At 34.0% G+C, this 26,121-nt stretch overlaps 2 protein-coding genes across 4 annotated transcripts; both read right to left on the bottom strand.

Annotated features, from left to right (window-relative positions):
• Positions 1 to 319: 319 nt before the first annotated feature.
• LOC101261814 (uncharacterized) lies at positions 320 to 3,038 on the bottom strand. Its single transcript, XM_004239141.5, has 5 exons — positions 2,566 to 3,038; positions 1,644 to 1,800; positions 1,155 to 1,205; positions 962 to 1,054; positions 320 to 646 (listed from the first exon to the last, which is right to left on the bottom strand). The coding sequence occupies exons 1-5, from the start codon at positions 2,733 to 2,735 to the stop codon at positions 569 to 571; spliced, it is 549 nt and encodes a 182-aa protein (XP_004239189.1). The 5' UTR covers positions 2,736 to 3,038; the 3' UTR covers positions 320 to 568.
• Positions 3,039 to 4,049: 1,011 nt separating this feature from the next.
• LOC101256877 (ATP-dependent DNA helicase Q-like 5) lies at positions 4,050 to 15,334 on the bottom strand. 3 transcript variants are annotated; one of them, XM_010322677.4, is made up of 20 exons: positions 14,041 to 15,334; positions 13,898 to 13,951; positions 13,320 to 13,429; positions 12,978 to 13,190; positions 12,810 to 12,888; positions 12,645 to 12,698; positions 12,454 to 12,528; positions 12,293 to 12,346; positions 11,973 to 12,017; positions 11,789 to 11,883; positions 11,577 to 11,706; positions 10,827 to 10,925; positions 10,510 to 10,565; positions 10,319 to 10,421; positions 8,467 to 8,595; positions 6,088 to 6,257; positions 5,751 to 5,775; positions 5,551 to 5,666; positions 4,865 to 4,956; positions 4,114 to 4,468 (listed from the first exon to the last, which is right to left on the bottom strand). In XM_010322677.4, exons 1-19 carry the CDS (start codon positions 15,268 to 15,270, stop codon positions 4,869 to 4,871), a joined length of 2,925 nt encoding a protein of 974 aa, XP_010320979.2. In that variant the 5' UTR covers positions 15,271 to 15,334; the 3' UTR covers positions 4,114 to 4,468; positions 4,865 to 4,868. The 3 variants fall into 3 exon arrangements, with proteins under 3 accessions (XP_010320976.2, XP_010320979.2, XP_010320978.2); XM_010322676.4 differs by having other exon boundaries at positions 4,350 to 4,482; XM_010322674.4 differs by having other exon boundaries at positions 4,050 to 4,956.
• Between the last annotated feature and the right edge of the window lie 10,787 nt (positions 15,335 to 26,121).

The following is a 26,121-nucleotide window of genomic DNA, read 5'->3' as shown; positions in this document are numbered from 1 at the left end:
AAGCTAATAGAGTAAAAACTAAAAGCATTCGTAATAATAGATTTTGTAAATTTCCAACATAATAATTAGATTTTATATAGCATGAAATCATATTAACTACTTGTCATAATGGAGGATAATTTTTAAATACAGATACAAAAATAACCTATTTGTGCAAATTACCCCCAAATTTCACTACTTCAGATACATTGTTATAAAATTTGTGAAGTCAAATGACAGACTTACAAATATTTTCATCAAGTCTTTCATTAGATCTCGTATATATCAACTATATTTGTAACAAGCTTCATACATACCATTTATATATTTAAGAAGTCCATAGGGAATAACTTTCATTTTACCAGAGTTGAAAGTACTTTCTTGTAGCCAAAATTCCAAAAAAATCAATATTTACAATATGTGTATAAACTCCTACAATGGATGATTGTATCTGTAATCTATACATTTCAGTGACAAAGAGGATTCACTTGACTTCAAAACAATCATGTAGGGCAATCCACAAATGGAACAAAACTATTTCGTAGCGTAACTGCCTTCTTTGTCAAAGGTCACAACAACCTCATTAGTTTCATGCTCGATATGCAGAACTTGTAATCAACCAAACGATTGTTGCTGTGACCAATCCTAAGAATCCACCAGCAATAACCTGCATTCGGGGTGCAACGTAGCTATCTATAAAGTTCCATTTGTTGAGCATCTATAATCATTCAAGGGAACTAAAAATATATGAGTATTTTGATATAACATTGTTTAGAGATACTTTAAACTTAAGTCTATGCAGAGTGGATTGGTAAACCTATAGCATCTTCTGATACAACATGTTGATGATTATCGTATCGATAGAAGGTCAAAGACAAGATTGTCTACTATGACGAGGACACTGAAAAATAGGACATCCTCACAAGTACTTATATAAATACTGATCCAACTTACACAAATTTTCTTAAAGTTAAAGAGAAACCTGAGGAGGTGTGTGACCAAGGAGTTCTCGCAGCGGTAAGGTGTCTGCAAGAGGATGTTCCTCAGGAAGTTCACATACAATTTGATTCAGAACCTGAAAAAGAACAGCCAAACATTTCCAATGAATTTCAGAATATGATTCTGTAATATGTGAACTACGATATCTAATGCATAGCTAAAGCAACAGAAGTTACCTCTGCTTGGCGTCCAGCGTGCAATCTTACACCTGTAGCATCATACATCACCTGCCACAAAAATTTACCAATTGATAGATCTTTCTTTCGTGTAATAACGCAAAGCAACATAAGACCAAATAAGAAGAAAGCCCCACTTTTTCTGATTGTTGTGATGTATCAAACCAATGTACTATCAAAGAGGAACTTGCTATTTATGATGACAATAGGCGAGAACAGAACAACGAACAAATGGTTTATGTTAACGATGTTATGGAAATAGATCAATTGAAGTACTTTTTGTAGAGCTAGCCATGTCAAATCCAAAAATGTGATCACTCGTTAAAAGAGGAATCGTAACAACCTATTTATAATTGGACTATAATTGTATATCCTAGCATTGACTGCAATGCAGACAAAATAGCACAGGCTACACATGGATTACTAAATGCATAGAAATGTTAAACATTTAAGTATGACTTAATAGTGAGGATGAGAAGGAATTCACACCACACATGCTAAAACTAATGATATAGCAAAGAGCGACCCTCCGAACCCTTCTTGCAGACCAACAGCCGTGGCTAAAGCAGTCACGGTTGATGAATGAGACGATGGCATTCCACCAGATCCAACAAGTTGCTTTAGATCCCAATGTTTTTCTCTGTACCTATAACATACAAGGGATTAAAAGATATAATCATTTTCCACAATGTCAAAACATGTTGGTTACACCATGTAATTTAGTATGTACATAGAACAAACAAAAGCAAAATTTCTAATACCAATAATAGGTAATAAGACATCTCTATAATCCTTTCATTGATTCCTTCCCCTAAACACATAGTCACATAATGTCTTGAAGCATGTATGTTATGAACCCTAATTTTATTTTTATTTTTATTTTTATTTTTTGAGATTTCCATTTGGTGTTCGATACCCACATTGAAACCCAACTAAATCAGGATTCGTATCGAGAAATCCCACATTAGAGGGCTGAAGCGCAACCTAACAAAGGTGACTCTGTACTGGGGGACTCAAACCTGATACCTGGTTAAGGCCCAAACACATAGCTACATACTGTCTTAGAGCATGTTATAAACCACAATTAAATTTTATTTTTTTGGTTTCCCTCCTGGTCTTTGCTATCCATATTGAAGACCAATTAAATCCTGATTCGCCCCGGAAAATCTCTAGGGTTAAGCACTTCCTAACAAAGAACTAGAAAGACTCGTACCAGAGACATCTGATTAAAAATGAATGAGTATTTACCACTCTACCACATTATGAATAACAATGTTCAACTTTAAAGCAACAAATGGTATGAGAATCCAAATGACAAGGTTTCTTGAATAGCTATATACACATATAAAGCAATTTTCATGAATAAAAGCAAACACCAAATAGATCCAAAATAAGTTCAAATTGGATGTACCAAGAAGTGAAGAATTTAATGGATTGTGCAAGGGCAAAAGCAATGATGGCAGAGAGCAAAGGACAATTTGATAAAAAGGAAGAAGAGCCATAAGATGCAATTGTGGTTGTAGTAGTAGATATATTCATGGGGTCTAAGTTTTGAATCAATGTCACTGTTGAATCCATCATTTATTATTTCCCTTACCCTTTCCCTCCCTCTATCAACAAAATTTGTTCTGAAGATTCAATCTTTACACATTCCCAAACAAGAAGAAGAAGAAGAAAAAGTTTCTTCTTTTTGGGAAATTTAGGATTTTTTTTGGGGGGGGGGGGGGGGGGGGGTATGGATCTTGTCAGGTGTGGGTTGTGTTCTTTTTTGATGAAAATGAAATGAAAGAAACAATGGAGAAATTGGTCTCAAGAATTGAGACATTAACGAATGGTCATCCGATGCTGTAGTAATGGACAACACGCCACTTGTTTTTCTCATCCTAAGTTTATACTTCTTTCGTTCTATTTATGTTTCGTCTTAAATAAAATTCTTAATCCATAAATGTCATTTTATTTTATTTTATTTTATATTTATATTCTCTAACTTTGAGTCTGTATAATTAGATACTTAAATTTATATAAAATTGAATAAATAACACAAACAACCTGCATGACATCCTATACAGAAATTTTTGTATTACGTATATTGGAACGCATATAACTCGTGTGTTTGTTTGTTCAACTTTATACGAAATTTAACTATTTATTTGTGCAAACTCAAAGTTGAATGACATAAATATAAAATGAGATTAAGTTAAAGGATATATATATATATTATGCCTTGCTAAAAATAATGATCCATAATACTCCTTCCATCATTTTTTACTTATTCATTGACTCTGTACTTTAAAAAGAAATAATAGTTTTTACCTATTATTTTCTCGATTTATTTAGAGAGTCGATAATTTTGAAGATAAAACGTTTTTAATAAGTAAATTAATTTTTAAATTCTATCAATTAATATACGTCTTTCATTTGCATCTCGAAACATTTTTGATAAGCTCCACCTCAAACTCACCCCAAATATTGCCTTTAGGAGTGCTTTTCTTTGTGATGGGAGAGGGACTTTTTAAGTATGCATTTTAGTTCCAGTCAAATACATGCACACTTTTATGATTTAACATGCATAAAGTATACCATGCATCGTTCAGTAATGGGTTAGGGTTTGAGTTATAAATCAAATCAGAATTATTGGCTCATAATTTAGTAGGCATCCTAGTTGCAACGATTAATGGCTTGTCACATTACTAAAATTTTAGACTATTAACTCTTAAAAAATATTTGTGATCTCTTAAAATAGCGATCAAAACGTAACGAAGGATATAAATAATCTATTTTATATAGTTCATGAATAATATTAACCGCTTTCCAAATAGAAAATGAACATTATCGTTTCACATTCACTTTGAATCAATTGTGCTGGGCAAATAGCACTAAGCAAAGGGATATATATTTATTCCTACCAATCATTTTTATACTTAATAGAAACAAGCATCATCACAAATCAGAGAAGAAATTACAAAGAAACAGAATTCCACTGTGGATGAATATTGAATAGTGCAACTAAGGCATTATACTATATTTTTTTTAACCAGAACTACACCTTTTTATAAATACAAATAAATAATACAATACAAAAGAAGTTAGTACAATTTTTATACATCTTTTACCCATCCCTTTAAGAACTAGCTCTAGAGTACTGTCAAAGAATAAATGCGTTGCCATCACATCAATAATTGCTGGCTTATGAAGCTTTTGTGCTATGGGTTCAGCTGGACTCAGTATTCTCGAGATATGTATCCATCAACTGCAGATCCTAAATCCGCCTCTAACCATCTACTGGCCTTCAATCTTGAACACGGGCCAGTAATCTGCAAGGTATATCCTTTCCTTATGAAAGAGATCAGGTTAGCTAGCCATTAATGGATCTGTTCTAATGAAACAAATTGTGAAATAGAACTTGCGTGAATTGTAGGATATTGTTGATGTGTAGCTTTTGTATTCTTCAAGTATTTGCCTTTGGAAAGTATTAGAAGTTCTTAATGCTGTGAATCACCTAAAAGTGCTAGCAGAAAAATGCTACATGTATGGATTCCTACTCATGCAAGCACAGGAAGAGAAGAAAAGAAAAGAAAAGAGGATATAGCTTTCATGCTCAATCAAAGGAGACGAGAGAACTATAACAGCATATCTTAGATAGCTGACGCTATTTCACCATTTTGTAGCATTTTAAGTCAAATCTCAATGTGTCATAACATGGGGATAACCTCATTAAAGAGCATCCTTCCCTACAAGTTTCATGAGCTCCGCCTTTGCTGCTTCGGTTATTGCTTTGAAGTCTGTTTGCATATACCTTCCCCTGAAACCAGAGAGCACAGTGAGCATCTTCAGTAACTTGGTTGAAGATCTTGAATATAAAAGTGAGAGGGTTCAAGAGATTATTGTGTAGGGAACTCTTAAGTCAAAAACGAGAGAAACACAAAAATAAACTAATTTTTCTAAGGGTCATAGGATATTGATCATATTAGTAAGATTAGCGAGAAACCGTTCAGCATAACAGGACTTATGTAATATCCAAGGATGAAGAGGTTGAATTTAAACACGAGGTTTTATAGGAATTGTTGGAAACGAAAAATGCCTATACTATTTTCTGTCCTTTTTTCTTCTGGTTGGGTGGAGGATAATAAGTGGATTGAAATCACTAAGATTCTCCTGGGAAACTCATGAGTGACCTGATTCAACATCAGATGAGTTTCAAACTGACTAGGATGACAAAAAATAATCATTTTGACAGTACCCTTGCTAGTCTGCAATCTAGCCATGTTTCTTTCCACAGCTATAGGAAGAAAGAATTTGTGCATGTATGGGTGTTGTAAATGATAAATGGTCATATTAGGACCAACAAGATCTGAGCATATTTTTCTTAAAAGATACAGCCCTAGAGAGGATATACCAGAAGTGAGTTCTCGACCAAACAGCAGACGGGAATGCTGGACTTGCAATACCATGCAATATCCTTGCAATGGCTCTGGGAGTAAATTTGGCATATGAGTTGCACTGTAGAAACACCTGTTCCATAAAACAAGTGATGAAAACATTAAGTCTGCATTGTATTTCCTCCTTGACAAAACTATTTGAGAAAAAAAAAATTACCTTTATGTCAGCTGTCAAAAATGGGCTGCAATTTAGAAATTGATTGCATTAGCACTACAGATTGACATCTTTGCGAGAAGAAATGATATTGTATATGAAAAACACAAACTCAAGAAAGCGTAGAGATAGATAGAACTAGTTAAAAATCTGTAATGGAAAAATTGAATAAAAATATTCTGATCCCATTCAATGATATAAAAGATGACACAAAATAAGATACTGTACTGGATGCCTGAAATCATGGTAGCCAAGACATCCAACAACATAAAAATTAGCAGTTACATCTTCCTATGTACAGCCAAAGGAAAAGTCTAGAAAGTTTGATAGGCTTTCTCACCTGCTTCCACCAATCCTCTTTGGAACCTCAACTTCAGTACCATTTACAAAATATTCTGTAATCTTCCTTTGCAAGCAAGGTGTATGTTGATGGTCACGGCAACCATGCACTTTGTCACATGCTTCTGTTGCAAATACAGCAGCATCATACATTGTGTCCATCTTCCTTACCTACATCAAAAGGCGAAATCACAAGACTGGGAGACAAAAAAGTAAGAACATTATATGTCATACAAACTTGTATGCCTAACATATTGCATTAACAGCAGAAAGCTATATTAAATCCCTTGAACATGTAGGCAATGATTAGCCTGGTGCTCAGGATTGGCCTGAGTTATATGAATCATTTTGTGGTCACTCACATGTAGCCTATGATAGGACCGAAAATAAGCAAGTGTAAACGCGGAAGCTAGCAATGCAAACCTCGAAAGACCACGAGTAAGAAGACAACAGAAATATACCAAAAGACACAGAGATTTTACGTGGTTCAGTCAATCGACCTACGTCCACAAAGGAGATGAGCAATCCACTATAAGTATGAGAGTACAAAATACAGAGGGAAACAACCTCAACCAATTCTCTCGGAATACATGGGAGGTTCACACAAGTGATAACGTATCAAGCTTGTGACCCACAAATTCTCCCTCTAACCAAAACTCTCAAAGCCCTTAAGACTACATTGTGAATGCTGATTAAGTTAGAAGGAACATGTCTCTATTTATAGAGTCCTAAACCTTTTTCTACAAGAAAATGATTAGTAAATCCAAAACCTTTTCCTACAAGGAAAACCTATTTATGGTAAGAAATTTAGGGCAAATAAAACCCAACAAATTTCCCCCTTGGCCTGAATTTTTGACAAAATAAATTTGTCCACCTTCTTTAGTTAATCTTCAACAACTTACTTCTCTCCATAATCTCCTTTCCAAAATTTATGTCTCAACACAAAGAATCTCTCTGAAACAATTTCTCCAACAAAATCTTCATTACTGTCAAAAAGGTTGCGGCTAGAACTACACCGCCAAGATGAACACATCTTTCTAACCTGGTTTAATTATCGATTATCGAACCACTGAACCTGACTCCGTCATTGAATCTGACGCTGATACCACTTGATAGGACCGAAAATAAACAAGTGTAAACGCGGAAGCTAGCAATGCAAACCTCGAAAAACCACGAGTAAGAAGACAAGAGGGAACAACCTCAACCAATTCACTCGGAATACATGGGAGGTTCACACAAGTGATAACGTATCAAGCTTGTGACCCACAAATTCTCCCTCTAACCAAAACTCTCAAAGCCCTTAAGACTACATTGTGAATGCTGATTAAGTTAGAAGGAACATGCCTCTATTTATAGAGTCCTAAATCTTTTCCTACAAGAAAATGATTAGTCAATCCAAAATCTTTTCCTACAAGAAAAACCTATTTATGGTAAGAAATTTAGGACAAATAAAACCCAACAGCCTAGGTAGCAACTAATGCAAAGTCATGATAATTTTTGTAAGAGATAACGGGCTAAAGGAAATAGAGGCCTAGCTATTATCTCTAAATTGAATGTGTTTTAAAATAATTGTTTGCATCATTCCTGACACACCCAAATAGTAAAAAAAAAATAGCCAATATATGATAGAATAGATTTGCAGGAACAATAACTCACTGGAGGAACTAGGTTACTATTAACATACACAGTTATTGGTCAATCAGTTGACAGCTTCATGAATAAATCAAAAGCCCTGTAAATATCTGTACAGTACGTGTTGTATAGTCAAAAAAGTGAATCCAACTTTGGGTGATATGTGCTCAGTCTCTTATCTAAGTATAGTAAATTTCTCATTCATATCTTGCTCCAATATCAAGAACCCAACAATTATTTTATGTTATACGTAAGAGGAAATATATTTTGATATTAATTTATCATATACTTCAACAGGGGCAGAATAACTATGATTTCTCTTGCCAAGAAGTATAACAAAAGAATAGTGAGAACTAGACAAAAAGGCTAGTAAGGACTTGGGACAATAAGCTAGAGGTCAATGGAAAGTCACCTTCAATCAACACTAATCTCAAGTTTGGGACCATCCTGATATATCGAATTATAATTCATGGAAGAAGCATGACCATGTATGCTTTAAAAATACATTGGTGTGGCACTGAGTTAAAACTGTTCTGACGAGCCTGTGCAAGTTCAATGAAACTGCTCCTATGACGAAAATCATCATCACATTTAAACAAGATCCTCCTCCTTTCATCTTGAACCCAGCTCTGGGATAAAGGGTTAGGGAGGAAACGCAGCACAAGGGAAGGGGGAGACGATAGAAAGAAATGCACCATTGAGGAACATGAAAGAGAATCAAACTGCGGTTATTAATCAAGACAGTCACCTTACAACTCTCAACTTCAGATAACCACTTTGTAAGCCATGTTGCTAAAGAACAGATATCCTTTGGGGTGTCCATGATAACATAACAATAAGCTTGATCCTTCAGCTCATATCTGACTTCCCCCTTAATCTGAGATAGGAAAGAGAGAAACTTATTTGTGTCAAATAAACAAGAAAGTGTGACAAATTTTAAACTGAAGATTGCTTACGAGCGTCAAATTTTGATGTTAATGTCACCATTTAAATAAAAATAGCAGGCATGTGAAGTGCACAAACAAATGGTTAACCAGCCATGCACAAATACAGAAATACTAAATTTCATAAAATTTATGTCGTTCCTTTAAAACTTCAAGTGTTCAGAAGGTAAGCCTTAAGAAGTACTGCACCAGAAGAAAGAACCATATGCTGAACGTAAGTGTATTTATTTAAGTACAACATAGTGGCTGGAATTCACCTAAAACTAAAAACTGGAATTCAGCCGGTGCATGATTGTTTGTTCCAAGTCAAGTAAAGCAGTCCTGCTGAATGCTGATTACTTCTAATATTTCTTCTTAAGAGAAATGAGAAGCATGAACCCAATGCTTATATTAGTCATGGTTATAGGAAAAGATAGATTGGATTTTTATAAAGCACAAGAGCAATTAAAGAAATCATTTCAAAGTAGCAATGCAGCCATATGGCACTGGAGTATAGAGGATAATCAGAAATTTCTGGCCAAAACTAATAAACAAGTGCAAAATCAAGGTAGGAGACGGATGGAAAACTTAATCTGGGAGGAAGTTTTGGTGGTATAGGCTGCACTCAAAGATAGTTTTCCTGACCTGTTCAGCTTGAGTCTACAGAAAGTGGCCACTGTCAAAGAGAGATGATCAGGGTTGGAACTTAAGGTTCAGGAGACCTTTATATGGCTGGGAGGTGAACAAGACGGTCGAATTTTTAAACATCCTGGAGCAATGCAAGGATCCCAATAACAGTGAAGACAAACTTTTTTGGGTTCCAGACAAACAGGGGAGATTCTCAATTGGATCAGCTTACAGAAACTTCCAAAGGGCACACATTCAAGTAAGCTACTGGCTGTGGACAATGATATGAAAAGTTAAGGTGCCATTCAAGGTGGCCTGTTTTACTTGACTTTTTAGCAAAACAGGCTGCTCTCACTCAGGATAACCTTGTGAAGAGGGGCTTCCAACTGTGCTTTACGTGCTCTTTTTGTGAGTATGAGGCAGGGACAATAATCATCTCTTTTTACATGTAGGGAGACTGAAACTTTGGCAGATTTTCATCAACATAAGGGGCATCAGTTGGTCTATGCCAGGGAACATAAAAGAAGCTTTGGCATGTTGGAATAGGTATGGGAATCAGCCAGGGCTGAGGGCACAGGGAAGGATGGAAGATTTTCCAGCTTGCATTTAGTGGACTATTTGGTCGGAAAGGAACCAGAGATGTTTTGAGAACAAGTGCTGCTCTATGAGGAAGCTGAAGCTGAATTGTTTGGTTTTATTCTATTTTGGTATAAGAATGAATATCCTCATGAAGATGAGGATATGCCTACCATTTTGATTACTTACGAGTTCATAGGAGGACAGTTACACTAATGTGTTTTTGATTGTTAGTACTACTGGAATACTTACTGAGCATTCCTTTGTTTATAGTACGAATTGCCTTTTCTCAAAAAAATATATTGAAAACCATCAAAACGATGACATAGAACACCAATATCAATCTGGAATAGCAAGAAGGAAGTCAGGAAATTCAAATATAACTTACAGCTGTATGTCTAGTCTTTCACTGATATGCACTAAAGACCACATAAAAGAACCACTCTCCTTATAATAGCTGCATATGGAACTTACCTTCAGAGTTTGCAAATGGTTTGACAAGTCAACAATTTGCAGTCCAATGCTGTTAGCTACACTTGGTATGTCAAATATATACTGCCCATCTTTGATCTCGGAGCTAATATCACGAAGAGCATAGCATTAGATATGAATAAATTTGTGAGGGCATATAATTGTTCTCATATGAAATAAAAAAAGTTACTCACTTCTTCAGAATAGCAGCAACTACAGCATCTTTCATAGCTAGCAATGCAGGAGAAGTCTGTATTAAGTTGTTAAGGTCATGACGTATTTTCAAAAATAGAAGCAAAAATAAAAACAGCAAAAGAGGCAGCTAACCACTATAGTTGTCTTTCTAGTTCTTATATTCACAATATTCTAGTCTTACAGGTTTAATTTTCACGGAAGAACATTCAAATCAAACCCAAAGTTAGAGCAATTGAAAGTATAAATCACCCATCAAAATATAAAAATCAGCCAACTGTCTGCTGCACTTAATCATGCTAAATTAACTTCAACTAACCTGGTGGAAGTTCAAAGTGCATGTTACACTCGTCTGTGGGAGCAATTGTAAGTATTGAACCTCACCTAGCTCCAATTGTGTTAAAATTGTTAATATTACCTGGAAGAATGAAAAAAAAAACAGCTCTTCAGTATCTTACTAAGATAAGAAAATATACAAGATTCAGTTCTGATCTGTACCATCCCGCATTTGTACTAAAATGGGAACCTATTTTCACCGAAAAGGTGTACACGGTTCAACAAAAATCAGAAGGAAAATACCCAGGACACATGCACACAACACATGGAGTGACAGTTTATTTTCTATCACTAATTTTTTAATGATGATTAATGTAAGTTCCGATAACAGTTGAAGATGTGTTCTAGCTCTTCTGAAGCAATGACTTAAAATGTCAAATACTGCATGTACAGGACAGTATCACTAAAAAGAAGGTGTTATTGTTCAGGATCAAGGATTTTGTTCTTTTCATGTCCAGTGTTCCATCAAGTTGTTTCAAGGATTAAGAGTTGCATCAATACATTGCAAGTCATAAACTCAAATGCAGCCTTAATCAGTTGTGACTATGCTCAAGGATATATGAAGAGAGGCCCCAAGCCTTTGGGTTGCATATATATTGTCTTGAAAAAGTAATTTCAACCCAGAAAACATCAAACTGTTCTCTGGTTGGTATAGAGTAAGTTTATCGGTTAGTATTAGAAGCAATTACAAAACTGCTACTAAGCATGCCAATTTAAATGAGAGAACAAGTACCTCTTCTTTCATATCAAATTTACGACAAGCAGACTCTTTAACTAATGAACATATTATCCCAGCAGAGGTTGTGCTGCCACTGAAAATTTGACACAGCAATTTGTTCACCACATACTCGTCGACACCATCACTGAGTAAAAATAATATCAAAAGATTTAGAATCTATAGACTCAAACAAACTCTACGAATATTCAGAGTTTTTGTTCTGTCACCTGTACATAAGACTGCGAATCTTAAAATAGGAAACATCATCAAAAAACAGATGGCAGTAAGAGATTCTACCATCACGTCCAGCACGGCCAATCTCCTGCACAGGTAGCATTAATCTTATAGTTAAAAAAGTTGCAGAAGTCAAGTATCTCTGAAATGGCAACTGTCATGAGAATAAAAAACGACCTGGACATACTCTTCCAAGCTTTCTGGTAAGCTGTAATGTATTACCTGAAATAGAAGCATTTGGAACGTCTTAGTATGAATGCAAAGGACTCAGACACAATTGAAGTGCACTTGTAGCCAGATGTAATGACAGGTGATGAATAATATCAAAAGGAACTGTGGACAACAAGCAATCTCACATTAAAAGCAAAAAGCTAGTCACTTCTTATAATTACAAGAGAACCCACGTTGAGTTGAACTGAGATCCGAAACCATCCACTAGCAGAAAAAGTATTTACGGACATAATGCTGAATATAGGAAAACCAAGATCAAATCTTACAGCTTCAATATCCTTCTTATTGAGTCCCATGCCGAATGCCACAGTTGCAACAACCTTCCAGAAAATATTGATGCAAGTTAATGAAGCTTCCTTTATATCAAAGGATAATATTTATTATCTATGAATTAAAATGAACATATAATAAGCATTGTTTCTCTCACCACTCTTATCTTGTTTGCACAAAACAGTTCCTGCGTACGGCTCCTATCTTTTGCGAAAATTCCACTGTGATAACTCTGAAAATCAATGTAAACTATAACTTGTTTAGCCTGTTAGGCGTCAAACATTATACATTGTGGTGTAGGTAAGTGCAAATTATTTACAAAAGTAGATCAAAAGGCAGAGACAAAACCTTTGCTAAGATATTATTGTCGCATAGATATTTGCAAATGAAATCAGTTTCTGACTGTTTACATTGAGGATGGAAACAAGAAACACAAGTTAAGTGGCTCATGTGATACAGTTACAGAAAAAAAATCTTCAAATGACAGCATAACAGACAAATAGCAAGCAACACCTGAAATTTGCAGTAAATGATAATGCTTTTAGCCTCTGAAAAGGGGGAAGACTTCAGCAAGGTCATCAAATCTTTCATCCTGAAACCAATTGAGTAATTTTTGTAGCTTCATTTATATTTTTTGAGGTTATTCAGTTTGGGAGGGGGAAAAGATTATACAACACTTGCCTGTTTTCGCTTGAAGATACTGATAACTGCAAGTTATCCCTTGGTTTCACTACTTGGATAAGATTAGTTGATGGAATATCCAATGCGTGCATCACATGAGACAATGCTTTAGTAGTTGCTGTTGCTGTCATTGCAAGTATGCATTGAGCCTTCAGTTTATCCCGCAACAATGATGCTTTAAGCCGCATATATGAAGGCCGAAAATTGTGTGACCTACCAAAATGCTCGTGATTGTTGATACCATACGAAAGAGACATTTAAAATAAACAAAAGAAAAAGGGAAAAAAATGACAGTTGCAAAAGCAAGACAAAAAAAATTAAACTTGAAAAGCTCTGACTCACCATTCAGAAACACAGTGGGCTTCATCAATAACCACAAGTGAGATTTGAGTGTTACAAAAAATGGATAAAAATTCCGAATTGAGAAACCTCTCAGGTGAAACAAAAAGGACCTGAAACATAAGCATCAAAATATACTTTGAGAAGGAGATGGAAGAAACAAAATGACCTCAGAAACCTGCAATCATATCTTGATTATAGTATTACATTGAAAAACAGCTAATCAAGAAACTATAAAGAGAATGGAAATGAGCATGTAACACATCAACACTCAAATTCAATAAAATTTTCATATGATCATCTGATATACACATTAAAATATTTAAACTTAACAAGCATACGTGTGAGAATGGACTTAAGTTACTTTGATCATCTACTGTTTAATTGTATTCTCCTACTAGTACAGGTATGTGGTAACTCTTCCCTCTAAGGTTTAGGCAAAGTCAGAAGAAATCACCCAAGAGTTTTGCCTCAGCTGGGATTTGACCCTGTCACCTATGGTCTTCTTTCTAACTTCACTAGCTGCTAGGTCACACATTTGGGCATACTCTAAAACAACTTTGGAGGCAGTAAAAGCTTACCTTAATGGATCCTTCTTCTAGTAGCCTAAATGTTTCCGAGACCTCCTCAGGTGTCTGCAACAGTGAAAAGATTAAGTCAGGAACTACCTAAAATGCCATTAACTCTAACATCTCCAAAATCGCTAAATATGTATCTGTTAAACCTGACTGCTACACAAAAGACCACCCTCAACTGCAGCGGGCAGCTGCTTTAACTGATCAATCATCAAGGAAACCAAGGGGCTAATAACGACGGTAACTCCCTGCAAAACCATTGCTGGCAACTGATAACACAGCGACTTCCCAGCACCTGTTGGCAAAACCAACATTGTAGATTTCCCTGAAAGCACCATCTTGAGTGTCTCCAACTGCCCATCTCTAAATGAATCATACCCATAAGTGAGTTTCAACAACCTCAACAAATTCTCATCTGACGCCTCATTTCTAACTCCCATCACAGCTTCTTCAATCAACTCTGCATCAAAACCCAATCTTTCCCCTCTTCCCTTAACTTCCACAACTAAACCTTCTTCATCAAACAAGCCATTTTCCCCCTCCTTACCTTCAACCCTAACTTTCTTTTTCCATCTCCTGTAGAACTTTTTACCACTTGATGAATTAAAATTCCTTCTTTTGAATTTGGATGCAAACTTTTTACCATAACCATTTATGTTCAGCCTTACAAAGTTACCTTCATTAGCACATTTAACCTTCTTTACCGGCAATGAAGACAAAGACGACACATTGCTCCCTATTAAATTAGGATATTTCCTCACAGCTTTCGCCCGACAACACGAATCAACTGCTTCCTTTTCATTCACTTGGACCAACTGGGGGTCAATAGAACCAGCTTCGACAGGCTCAAAATTGAGAATTGTTTTGCGGGTTTTCAAAAATGAAGCAAATTTCGGTAAGCACAAGCCACTTGCAGGAAGAACTTCACCGGAACTATTGTCATGGGACAAAACGGCATTTACCGAACGGTGGATTTGGAATGGCAAATCGGAGGATTTTGGTGGGGATGATGGATTTTGAATTCGGGTTTCCTGGGTTTTAGAAGAGGACGCAAATTTCGAATTACATGAGCCTCCAGAAGGTGGAGCTTCACTAGAAACGGTGTCGTTTGGGTGAATGTGGACCGGTAAATCGGAGAGATTCTGTCGGGTTTGAATGGTGGTATCGTCCTTGGATTTTTTGGGTTTTTTGGTTGAGATTTTTGGTCTTAGCATTGGGCGGGAAAATTTTGAGGAAATGGTAGAGGTGTTTTTGGGTTGAGTTCTTGATTTGGCAGTAGCAAGAAGAGCACGGCGCGACGGGAACTGTGGAGGTGGAAGAGGGTGACGTGGTGGTGTTGAGGATACGTGAGAGCCATCGGAATCAGCGTCGGAATCCATGGGAGAATGCTCGGGAGTTGGAAGACGGGCACTTTTGTTCTATTTTCCCGCCAATAGGTTAATGTTGTCCACATTGATTAAAAAAAAAGTTTTAAAGACGTTTGCCGGTCTTAAAGTTGTCACATAATTTATCTAGACATTTTAATTAAAAGGAAAAATTACATAAACAAAGACCTTTTATTTTATAATTATCAATTTTAAGTACACTTTTTATTTATTACCATTTTTGTCAACTTTTAGCTATATTAACTTAAAACAATGTTAGAACCCATTTATTCCCTTTTTATTCAATTTTTAAACAAAGTAAAACGTATTCGCTCAAGTCATATCCTTTCTCGCTCTTTTCTTTTTCTTTCTCCTTTTCCGCGTCTTGTCTATTCAAAAATTAGGGTTTCTGTTTTTTTTCTCCATTTTTCTGTACAAATTTTAATGGAAGAATGTCTTAGAAGAAGTCCGCGTCTAGTGAGGGATATTGATATTTCGAATCCGAAAGTTTATCGAAGAAATCGAAAGAAGCTTCAAGTTTCGTCTTCTAAGTCTATGGATGAAATTTCAAGTTTTAGTTTGGGTATCTCACAAATATCGGGGGAGAAGAACAATGAGGAGAAGAACAATGAGGAACAAAACAAGAAGCAAAAGAAAGGTAAAAAACGAGTTAAAGAGGTTAAAACAATGAAGAAATCAAAAAAAATATGTGTTACTTTGGCATCTACATCGAAGAAAATCGTTGACAGTGACGATGATTTTGAGGATTTACCTCCTCAATTTCAGTCAAAAAGTTTGAAAAATAAAGATGGATTGGAGAAGAAAAAGCCGGTGAATGATGGAAAAACACGAAATCGTTTACCCAAAAGTGTCATTCTACCAGAGAGTAGATATCCGTTATGTGCTAGTACTTCTTAGTTATTTGTTGTTTAGCAATGGTTGTATGTTGATTGCTGCTTGTTTTTTAGATGTAGTATGTGAAATTCATCTTTAATTCAACTTTAATTCATCGTTAATTTAACTTTGATTCAACTTTAATTCAACTTTAATTCATCTTTTATTCAACTGATTACTACCTTTCTTCGACACATAGTATGTGAAATTCATCTTCTTTCATCTTTAGTATGTAGTAACACATTTTTAATTCATGTTTAATGCATATGCAACATCGTAAATTCTGGAAACATACTGATGTTGTGTATATTTCGAGTAGGTGGTCATGTTACACTAATCATAGTGTCATTGAACAAATCAAACTATCTTTATCTGATAAACAACTTGAGTTGTTTAGGAATACATGTTTTGGGTACTTTCTTGACCTTCCAAAATCGAGCACACAACTACAACTTATTCATTATCTTATAAATAGAGAGTTAAAACACACACCGAATGATGTGTTTGCTATTGAAATAAATAACAAAAAGTTATTTTTTGGTCTTAGAGAATTTGGGATAGTTATGGGCTTAAATTGTGTTGGTGATGGCACATCTATCAATGTTCCCAATTCTAGATGTAGTTTAATGAGTAGTTATTTTCCGGAAAAAATCACAGTTCCAAAGAGTCATCTACGTGCACTGTTTTTAGCTAAAAAATTCATAGATGATGACTCGGCTGTTTCATTGGTTGTTCTATACTTCATCAATGATTTTTTATTTTCATATGAGGACAACGAATACCAAATTAACAATAGAGACTTTTACCTTGTGGAAAGTGGAAAATTCAATTCATATCCGTGGGGTTTAGATGTCTACAAAAAGTTGTCTGATTCTGTGAGGCATGAGCTTAAGTCAACACATAAGTACTATAGAATTGGTGGCTTGTCTCTTGCTCTTCAAATTTGGATATTTGAGTGTTGTTCAAAGGTTGATTAAGATATAGCTATTCGTGTTGCTGATTCTATTCCAAGAATCTTGAATTGGAAGACAATTGCAGAAAGTCCATGGTTAAAATATATTGTGAAATGTCTCTTCATGCCTACAAAAAACAAGGTATTTGTACAAAGTCAATACATTTCATTACATTGTTTATTTGAACTCAAGTTACTATATCTAATGTTATTTTGTGTATTTGGTTTTTCAGTTTGAGAACATAGTGGCCAGTGAAGATGAAGTATCCAAATTTAGGCTTCCTGAAACTCGTGATTACCATGCTGAAATTTTGAAATTGGAGCCTAAAGGATCAAGTCATGGTCTAGACATTTTGACCAATGAAGTCATAGAATTGAGAAAAGAGCTTGTAAAAGTATACACAAACAAAACTTTCGGCTTTTTATTTTAAAACTGTTATTTTTTTAATATTTTCGTTATGATTTAATATCTATTAGGTGAATGAAAATAACAAAGCGCTTGAAGAGAAGATTGATTTAGGATTCAATCAAATCAAAGAATTTGTGGTGAACTCAAACAAACAATTATTGGAGGATATTTCTTTGCTGTTTGCTAAGAGTGGTGGTAGCAGCTCTGTTATTCGAGAAGTCAAGGAACCATCTAAGAAGCATGCTGGCGAGACATTTTCAGGTGGATTAGATTTTAATTGAGGTTCGTTTATATTTTCAGTACATTTCTGTTATATTCATAATATAATTTTAATATATAGTCTAGTATTTTCTTCCAGTTAATCTAGAAGTGACACGAATTCGATATTTCATTTTTCAGTTAACTTTAATATTTTTTTTATAATATGTTAATTACATATACAACATTTTCTCCCCGTGTTAATGCATCTGTAAATGAATCGAGAGCGAACGATGTTCATGTTATGGGATCAAATCAAAATGAAGAATCTCAAGTGCTTAAAGCTACAGTTAGATTTGTTGATGTTGAAAATTTTGAAAGAGTATCAAGTAAAATAGGTAATGAAGGATTTTATACAAATATATTACATATTTCATATATTTTAATTCAATTCTGTTTTTTAAAATGTTCTTGTTATGTACAGATGAAGATGTTGCAGGAATTGCTATTGAAAAAGTTCTGTCAGAGGTTGTTGCTGATATAAATGGTATTCATTTTCTTAACTTCAACAAAACTTCTTTCGTTTTATTTTGATAACATTATTAAAATATTTATTTTGCTTACAGTCCAAGAGGCTGCTAATGTGAATACAGTTGGGGCAAAACACGATGGTAATGTAGTAAAAAAACAACATAAATAAGTGTTGCATCTGTTGATTGTAAATTAATCAATAGATCTATTATATGCAGATGCAACAGAGGATTGTCAAAAAACCTTTGCATACTTTTGATGACTTATTTTACTTGATAAAGATCTTTCTCAGATCAATAGGACTGAAGAATCTTATCTAAAAAAAAGAGCCCAAGTTGATCAAAACAAAAAGAAAGTGTCACCGAGGAAACGTGGCAGAAAGAAAAATCCAGGAAAGTTAATAACATCTCCCTTCACACAACATTTTGAATTTGGAGGAACTTTATGTGTTACACGTCAGGTTTTTGAGACAAAACATCCTTTTTAATATGCAAACGGAGGAGATGATGAATCTGATTTGATCGATTCATACTAAGTGGCTTTATACGGGTTCAAAAAATAGGTAATTTATTTTGATGTTTTTGGGATAATTTTCCTAATTCATAATATATACAAGCATAATTCAACTTGTGGAACGCTCTGTACCTCTTTTTTAGTTTCATATTTGCCTCTTTTTTAGTTGTTCTTATCTCAGTTTTGAGTATTTTTTTAATTTTTGTTCTGTTTTGATAGGGGAAAGAAACCTTATACAGATGCTCTTAATGTTATCAATCCAGCATTTGAATTGGGTATTTGTATGGTAGATGAAAGACTCTGATTTTTCAAATTGGCACATTCTGGACAACAATGGTGTGATGAGGTTTGTTATATAAATTTTAGTTGGACGTTAATATTTCTTTGATTCGTTCTGTTTCTTAATCTTGAGTTTGCCTTTGTCTCAACTAAAATTCTTTCTGTTTAGTTGTGTAGATAGATTGTATTTTTCATCTATTGAAGCTCTTTAGTTGTGTGACATTGTAATTCTATAGCTTGCAAGTCATTTTTCTTTCTGTTCTTGTTCCCTTTGTCTCTGTCTTTCAAGAGGGACAAAAGCTCAGGATATTGCGAAAAGGATGAAACTTGTAATCAAGTTTTTGTCATTTTAGCTTCAATTCTTTTCTTTTGAAGTTCATTGTATCATTAAGAATCCACAGATATGCATATACATGAGCTAGAATATTATATAAAATATGTCAGCTTCAGTAAGTTGCTATTGTCTCTAAGTTTTTTCTGGTAGAAATTGAACATCTTCATAAGTTCTATCACTGTTCTGTTTCACCAATATGTGATGAATGATCCACACTTGGGGCGAAAACAGAGTTTTCCCTTAACTTTGAGTTGAAGTTTCTGCACTTTAGCCTATTACTTTGTAATTTCAAGAGCAAATTTGAACCAATTTTCTCGTAAAAAATACCTCATTATTATCTTTTTTTTATAGGTATTATATATTTTTGGTACTCAATTTAGTCCATAGAAATTATAATTAAGAATACCTTTTGCATTTTGTAGTTTTAGCACAAGACCTTCTGATAGTTAGCCAAAAAGAATTTCCTCTACTTTAACAACATGATTTGTGTACTCAACGTATTCCTTCCTGGTTAATTGAATGTTTGTTTGTTGAGACTGTTTATTCTTAAATTTCAATCTTCTTCTTTTTTTGCATCATATTGATGTCATTTTCTGTTACCTAAGAAAGAAAGGAAAATATGAAACCAACAGTAATGTTCGTTTTACGACGACTGATTGTGTTTTCAAGACAAAGATTACCAATTCTTTCTTTAAACTTTGTGATGCTCATGAGGATAAGAAAAATTTTAAAGTTTTAGATTCTGATGATATTGCCCGGTATATCAGTGGACGTCGTTTGTTGGCAAGTACCTCGTGGGATAAAGTGGATTTTGTTCTTATTCCACTAAACATTAAAGAGAATCGTCACTGGATTTTTATGGTGTTTGATATTGGGCAAAGGTCATTGGAGGTGTATGATTTATTTCCGGATAGGGGTGGGGTGAATTTAGAGGTAAAAAATATTGTTGAGATGCTTTCGGTTGTTTTACCATATTATTTAAGTGTGGTTAAGTTCTATGATAAGCGTCCTAAATTGAAGTCAACACCAAAATATAGTGAGATAAATGAGTTCGAGAAAATTGAGTTTCATTTCATAACTAAAGATGTTCTCAGACAACATGAGGATTCGCTGTAAGTATTATCAAATATGTGTTGTTGTTCTTTTGTATTAAATTGATTTTTTGATAATTATTTTATATTAAATTTTTTAGGGATTTTGGAGTTTTCGTTGCTGCATTTGCGGAGTTTGTAAGTAATGGCCAACATATTCTAAATCAACAAGTAAAGGCAGACATTCTCCGAAAGAGATTTGGAGCTATATTATGGGAATATGCAAGAAGGAAGCAAGCGAGTGACCTTCAAAGTGAAGACGAAAGACCAGTTAGATAAAGGAATATAATTATATTAGTTAGTATGACTATGAAAACTATATAATGTAAAACAATCTGTAGTTACTATAGCTATGAAAAATTGTATTGGTCTATTTTGTAAGTCTTGATATTATATACCTAACTGTGTTGTTTATATGTAAGTCTTCTATTTGAAGTTGTTCCTTCTTTGGTCCTTATTGATCCTTTCTGTTTGTACTTCCTCTAAGGAATTTTGTCTTTGCAGTTGGAATGCTACATATGTTAGTTTGTTTGGGAGCAACAAGTTGTTGCCCATGTCTATCCCGCTTGTTGTAAGTATGCATGATTGAGTTTAAAGAAGTCAATGCTCCTCATACTTCTGTTTGAATGACACTATGAATGCTCATGTAAAACTGGCAGGAAATGGTAGATTTCCTAATGGATTTTTGGGAGCTGGAAGGACTGTACGATTGACATGTTTGTAAGCAAGGGATTATTTTATTGATGAATGATGAACAGTCAAGTAGTGACAGACACTTAGATAGGCTGATGTAAATTTGATTAGGAGGTTACTGATGGAGTTTCTGTAATGAAATATAATTAACTTCTGACAAATTCAAATATTTTGTACTGATAAAGGCATGTTAAGACATGAATTAATTGATATTTTAAAGAAAATATTTGCAAGTTGAGATTATATTTTAAATATGTTTGATAGTAGAGTTTTTCTGAGTGAAAACTTGACAGTGTACAACAAAATCAACAGATATGTCCTTTTGGAATTTTTCATGGTGTGAAATGACTCAACCTTTTCCAGAATAAGCTAATACAGTTAATAATTGTCCTTTAAGCCTGGTTGTTTAGTCTTGTATATGAAATAGTTGCTATTTGGAACGGTACCAAGGGCACATCTAGACAAGATTTTCAATAATCTCTGATTTATAATTAGGTTGATTTAAAGTTATAGTTTTATTTGAATATGTAATTTGAGTAGTACAAAATTGTAATTTTCCAGGTAAACATGAAACCTCAATAAGTTGTGAAAATTATAAAAAAAAATCATGTATTTTTTTTAGTTGCAAATATATGAACTTCTGTGTTACGTATCGATACTATTTAATTTTTTGAAATCCTATTTTTATTTATAGAATTAGAACAAGACATTAATCTTAATATTTTCACAAGTGAATTAAACCTGAATTAAACTTGAATTAAATCTATATTACGCAAATGGTAACAATTGAATTAAACCTAAGCTAAAATCGTATTACACAAATACTAACAAGTGAATTAAACTTTGAATTAAAGTTATATTACACAAATACTAACAAACAAAAAGCATACCAAGCATCACCCAAATTCCCCAACCTGACAAATATACTCAGCAAGACATTTCCAATTCTCAAGCTCAACTGGGTTATTCCAGTAAACTATATCATTTCATCTATATATCATATAAAATGTAACTATACACATAGAAACATTCCAGTAAACTGAATAACATGAGATTGCACAACGAAGAAAGCATTCTATTAAACTGAATAACATGAGATTGCGGAACTAAAAATATAAACCATATAACCGAACATGATCCAAATTCGTAGATTCAATGAGCTTCTAAAACAACCTACTAAAACAAATTATTTTTTTATTCTTGAACATAAGGCCTGACATTTTTGCAAGTCTTCCTGTTGTGATCATGTTGTCCACAATTGCTGCATGTAATTTTCGCCTTCTTGAATCCATCTTCTCTCAGTTGAGTATGTCTTTTATTTTTTGGCCTTCCCGGAGGTCTCTTTCCATGAGGTGGAAGTACAACATCTTCAAGAACATGTGTTGGTGTGTTCCATGTACTTTCATTTGGCAGGGGATCCATTTGAAATTGATATGTTAACAATAAATTTTTTCTTGTATAGTAAGCCGAACAATATTTCTCATAACCAGTGTGTTTTATTGTTAAAACGGCCAAATCATGTGGACATGGTAACTCATCCAATTGAAATCTCCCACATGTGCATGTACGTTGGTGAAGACATACTGTGAATTGTGTAATACCATCAAGTACGGTATACACATATTTATTTGTCTCTACAACCTATGGAAAAAATATATATTCAAGAGAGGTGTTAGATATGAATCCGAACAAAAAATACTAGCAAACAGATTAAGCATACCTTTAATTTCTCTGATGCGGTTTTATTGCGCCGCAATATATTTTCATACTTTTTTTTCAAGGTGAAAACCTGAAAATGTCGCCTTTGATCTGTTATTGTTATTCCATTTCTGTACAAGTTGTCTCATGGATTCCAAGAGTTGCAAGACTGTAAGAACTTTGGCATGTCTTGTCACACGCGACCATTTGTTGTATCCAATGTTCAACAAGTAATCTTTGATCCTCTTATCTATCTTCTCAACCATTGTCATACATTGATTAAATTCTGTCATGGTGTATGTTTTTGCCATAGAGTAGAAAAACTCAGTGACCCTTTGTTGACTTCTTCTGAAATTTTTCATTATGTTTTGCAGTAAGTGCCACATACATGCAAAATGAGGTACTTCATCATAAACTGTTGAAACTGCCTTAATAATGCTTGCATGCCTATCGGAAACGATACACATCTCTAGTCTTTGACCGAATGCATCTCTGAATTGCTCAAAAAACCACCTCCAAGATGAATCATTCTCTGAATCAACAATAGCATAAGCAAGTGGCGATATACTCCCTGCACCATGTACACTTTTTTTAATACAATTTTAATACATTTTTACTGCAATCATAATTCAATTTTAATACATAATTCAAAAATTCAATATAAAAAATAGTATCATATTCGAAAGTCTGACCTGCTGCATCTAAGGTATTAGCGGTTAGCAGTGTCCCTTTGTATGATCTTTTTAAGAAAGTTCCATCAACAACTACATTGGTCTACAATATTCCCATCCTTTTATCGAGGTGAACAAAGCCACAAACGCATATAAAAAACAGTCATCCTCTGATTTGTGAAATCTTATATGAGAACAAGGGTAAGTCGCCTCTAGTATGTGAAAGTAGCTTGGCAACTTTGCATATGATTGAATTGGATCACCCCGGATTAATTCAAGAGCTGCTTCTTTATCTCTCCAAGCTTGCATATATGTGAGTCGCACACCATATTCAGCTAACATGTCACGTTGTATGTCTTTTGGTGTGTAATTAACATCTGGTTCAGCATATTTACCCACAATAATACCAACAACACTCTTAGTTGCTAGCCTTTCCGATAATGAATTATGTAGCAACAAACAAGTGTGTTCGCTTTCAAAATCTCTAATCTTGAACATTTCAGATTTGTTCAAGCTTGAAGCTCGTAAACTCCAACTGCAGCTTTCTCCTAGGCACTATATCGAATAGCTGTAGAAAAAATATTAATACACAAATAATAATTTAAAATGACTTGAATTTAGGTCTTACCTTATTGCGCTTGATCTTGTTATCTTGAATTGAAAATGATTAAGAATGGAATGTCTTTTTAGTGCACTAGTGAGGACATATTTATTCTTATACACCTGATCTTTTTTAAATAAAGAGTGATTGGGATTAATGATGCCTAGTGCTAATTCTTCTAGCCCATCAACTTCCTCACATGATCCAAATCCAATTAACCCTATTGCTTCATCAATACCATTAAATGTATAAGAGAAGTATGAATTGTGTATAACCCTCATATCTCCTGAAGTGTCTGAACACAAAAGTGGAATGAGTGCAGCATTAATCTCCAAGTTGACTGGTTCAGCTGTTGTGACACATAAAGGGTATCTTGTCATATCTCGATGTTCCTTTTTAGTTTCAAGATATACCTTTACCCCCATATCATTATGAATTTGAATTGGAGGAGACCTTTCATCAATTTTATATCTGATTTCAACTTTACTTGTTGATGTGTCTATTGACAACTGAGTAGCAATTACAGAAACGAGGGTGGCAAACGTTGACTCTGTGTGTATCAACACACAATCTGCCAAGTAGTTAATATATTTGTTGCAAGGATCCCATCGTCCATGAAGTAAAGCATCACCGCTATATTAGTCATATTTTTTCTGCACATCATTAAAGAGTGTATTACTAATATTAAAAGACTAGAGAGAGACATATAGATTAATCTGCTAGAAGAGCATCACTTTGCTAACAACTGAATTAAATCTTAATAAAATCTAAATAAAAATTTATCACACAAATGCTAACAAGTGAATCAAACATGAAAAGAAGTTGTATTACACAGATGCTAACAAGTGAATTAAAACTGAATTGAAGTTGAATTACACATATGCTAACAAGTGAATTAAACCTGAATTAAAGTTGTAATACACAGATGCTAACAAGTGAATTACGCATTAATTAAAGTTGTATTACACAGATGCTAACAAGTGAATTAAACTTGAATTAAAGTTGTATTACACAGATGTTAACAAGTGAATTAAACCGGGAATTAAAATTGTATTACACGGATGCTAACAAGTGAACTAAAATCGAATTGAAGTTGTATTACACAAATGCTAACAAGTGAATTAAACATGAATTAAATCTGTATTACACAAATGCTAACAAGTGAATTAAACATGAATTAAAATTGTATTACACAATGCTAACAAGTAAACTAAAACTGAATTGAAGTTGTATTACACAGATGCTAACAAGTGAATTAAACCTGAATTAAAGTTGCGTTACACGGATGCTAACAAGTGAACTAAAATTGAATTGAAGTTGTATCACACAAATGCTAACAAGTGAACTAAAATTGAATTAAAGTTGTATTGCACAAATGCTAACAAGTGAATTAAACTTGAATTAAAATTGAATTACACATATGCTAACAAGTGAACTAAAACTGAATTGTAGTTGTATTACACAGATGCTAACAAGTGAATTAAACCTGAATTGAAGTTGTATTACACAGATGCTAACAAGTGAATTAAAACTGAATTGAAGTTGTATTACACAGATTCTAACAAGTGAATTAAACTTGAATTAAAGTTGTATTACACAGATGTTAACAAGTGAATTAAACCGTAATTAAAGTTGTATTACACGGATGCTAACAAGTGAACTAAAACTGAATTGAAGTTGTATTACACAAATGCTAAAAAGTGAATTAAACCTGAATTAAAGTTATATTACACAGATGCTAACAAGTGAATTAAAACTGAATTGAGGTTGTATTACATAGATGCTAACAAGTGAATTAAACTTGAATTAAAGTTGTATTACACAGATGTTAACAAGTGAATTAAATCGGAATTAGAGTTGTATTACACGGATTCTAATAAGTGAACTAAAACTGAATTGAAGTTGTATTACACAAATGCTAAAAAGTGAATAAACATGAATTAAAGTTGTATTACACAGATGATAACAAGAGATCATACTTATTAGAGAAGAGAACTGAATA

This window comes from Solanum lycopersicum, chromosome 5, assembly GCF_036512215.1.
Source record: "Solanum lycopersicum chromosome 5, SLM_r2.1".
Taxonomy (NCBI): Eukaryota; Viridiplantae; Streptophyta; class Magnoliopsida; order Solanales; family Solanaceae; genus Solanum; species Solanum lycopersicum.
The sequence above is the reverse complement of the archived record's forward strand: the minus strand, read 5'-3'. Positions and strand labels throughout refer to the sequence as shown.

Bases quoted from the DNA above. Each gene is read 5' to 3' on its own strand.
- LOC101261814 (XM_004239141.5), bottom strand. From the start codon at position 2,735: ATGATGGATTCAACAGTGACATTGATTCAAAACTTAGACCCCATGAAT. The intron at 1,801-2,565 runs GTACATCCAATT...TGTATGTTATAG, and splicing joins ATTAAATTCTTCACTTCTTG to GTACAGAGAAAAACATTGGG. The intron at 1,206-1,643 runs GTGTGAATTCCT...TTTTTGTGGCAG, and splicing joins CATTAGTTTTAGCATGTGTG to GTGATGTATGATGCTACAGG.
- LOC101256877 (XM_010322674.4), bottom strand. From the start codon at position 15,270: ATGGATTCCGACGCTGATTCCGATGGCTCTCACGTATCCTCAACACCA. The intron at 13,952-14,040 runs GTTTAACAGATA...TCACTGTTGCAG, and splicing joins GTCTTTTGTGTAGCAGTCAG to ACACCTGAGGAGGTCTCGGA. The intron at 11,884-11,972 runs GTCGTTTTTTAT...CTACCTGTGCAG, and splicing joins GCTTGGAAGAGTATGTCCAG to GAGATTGGCCGTGCTGGACG.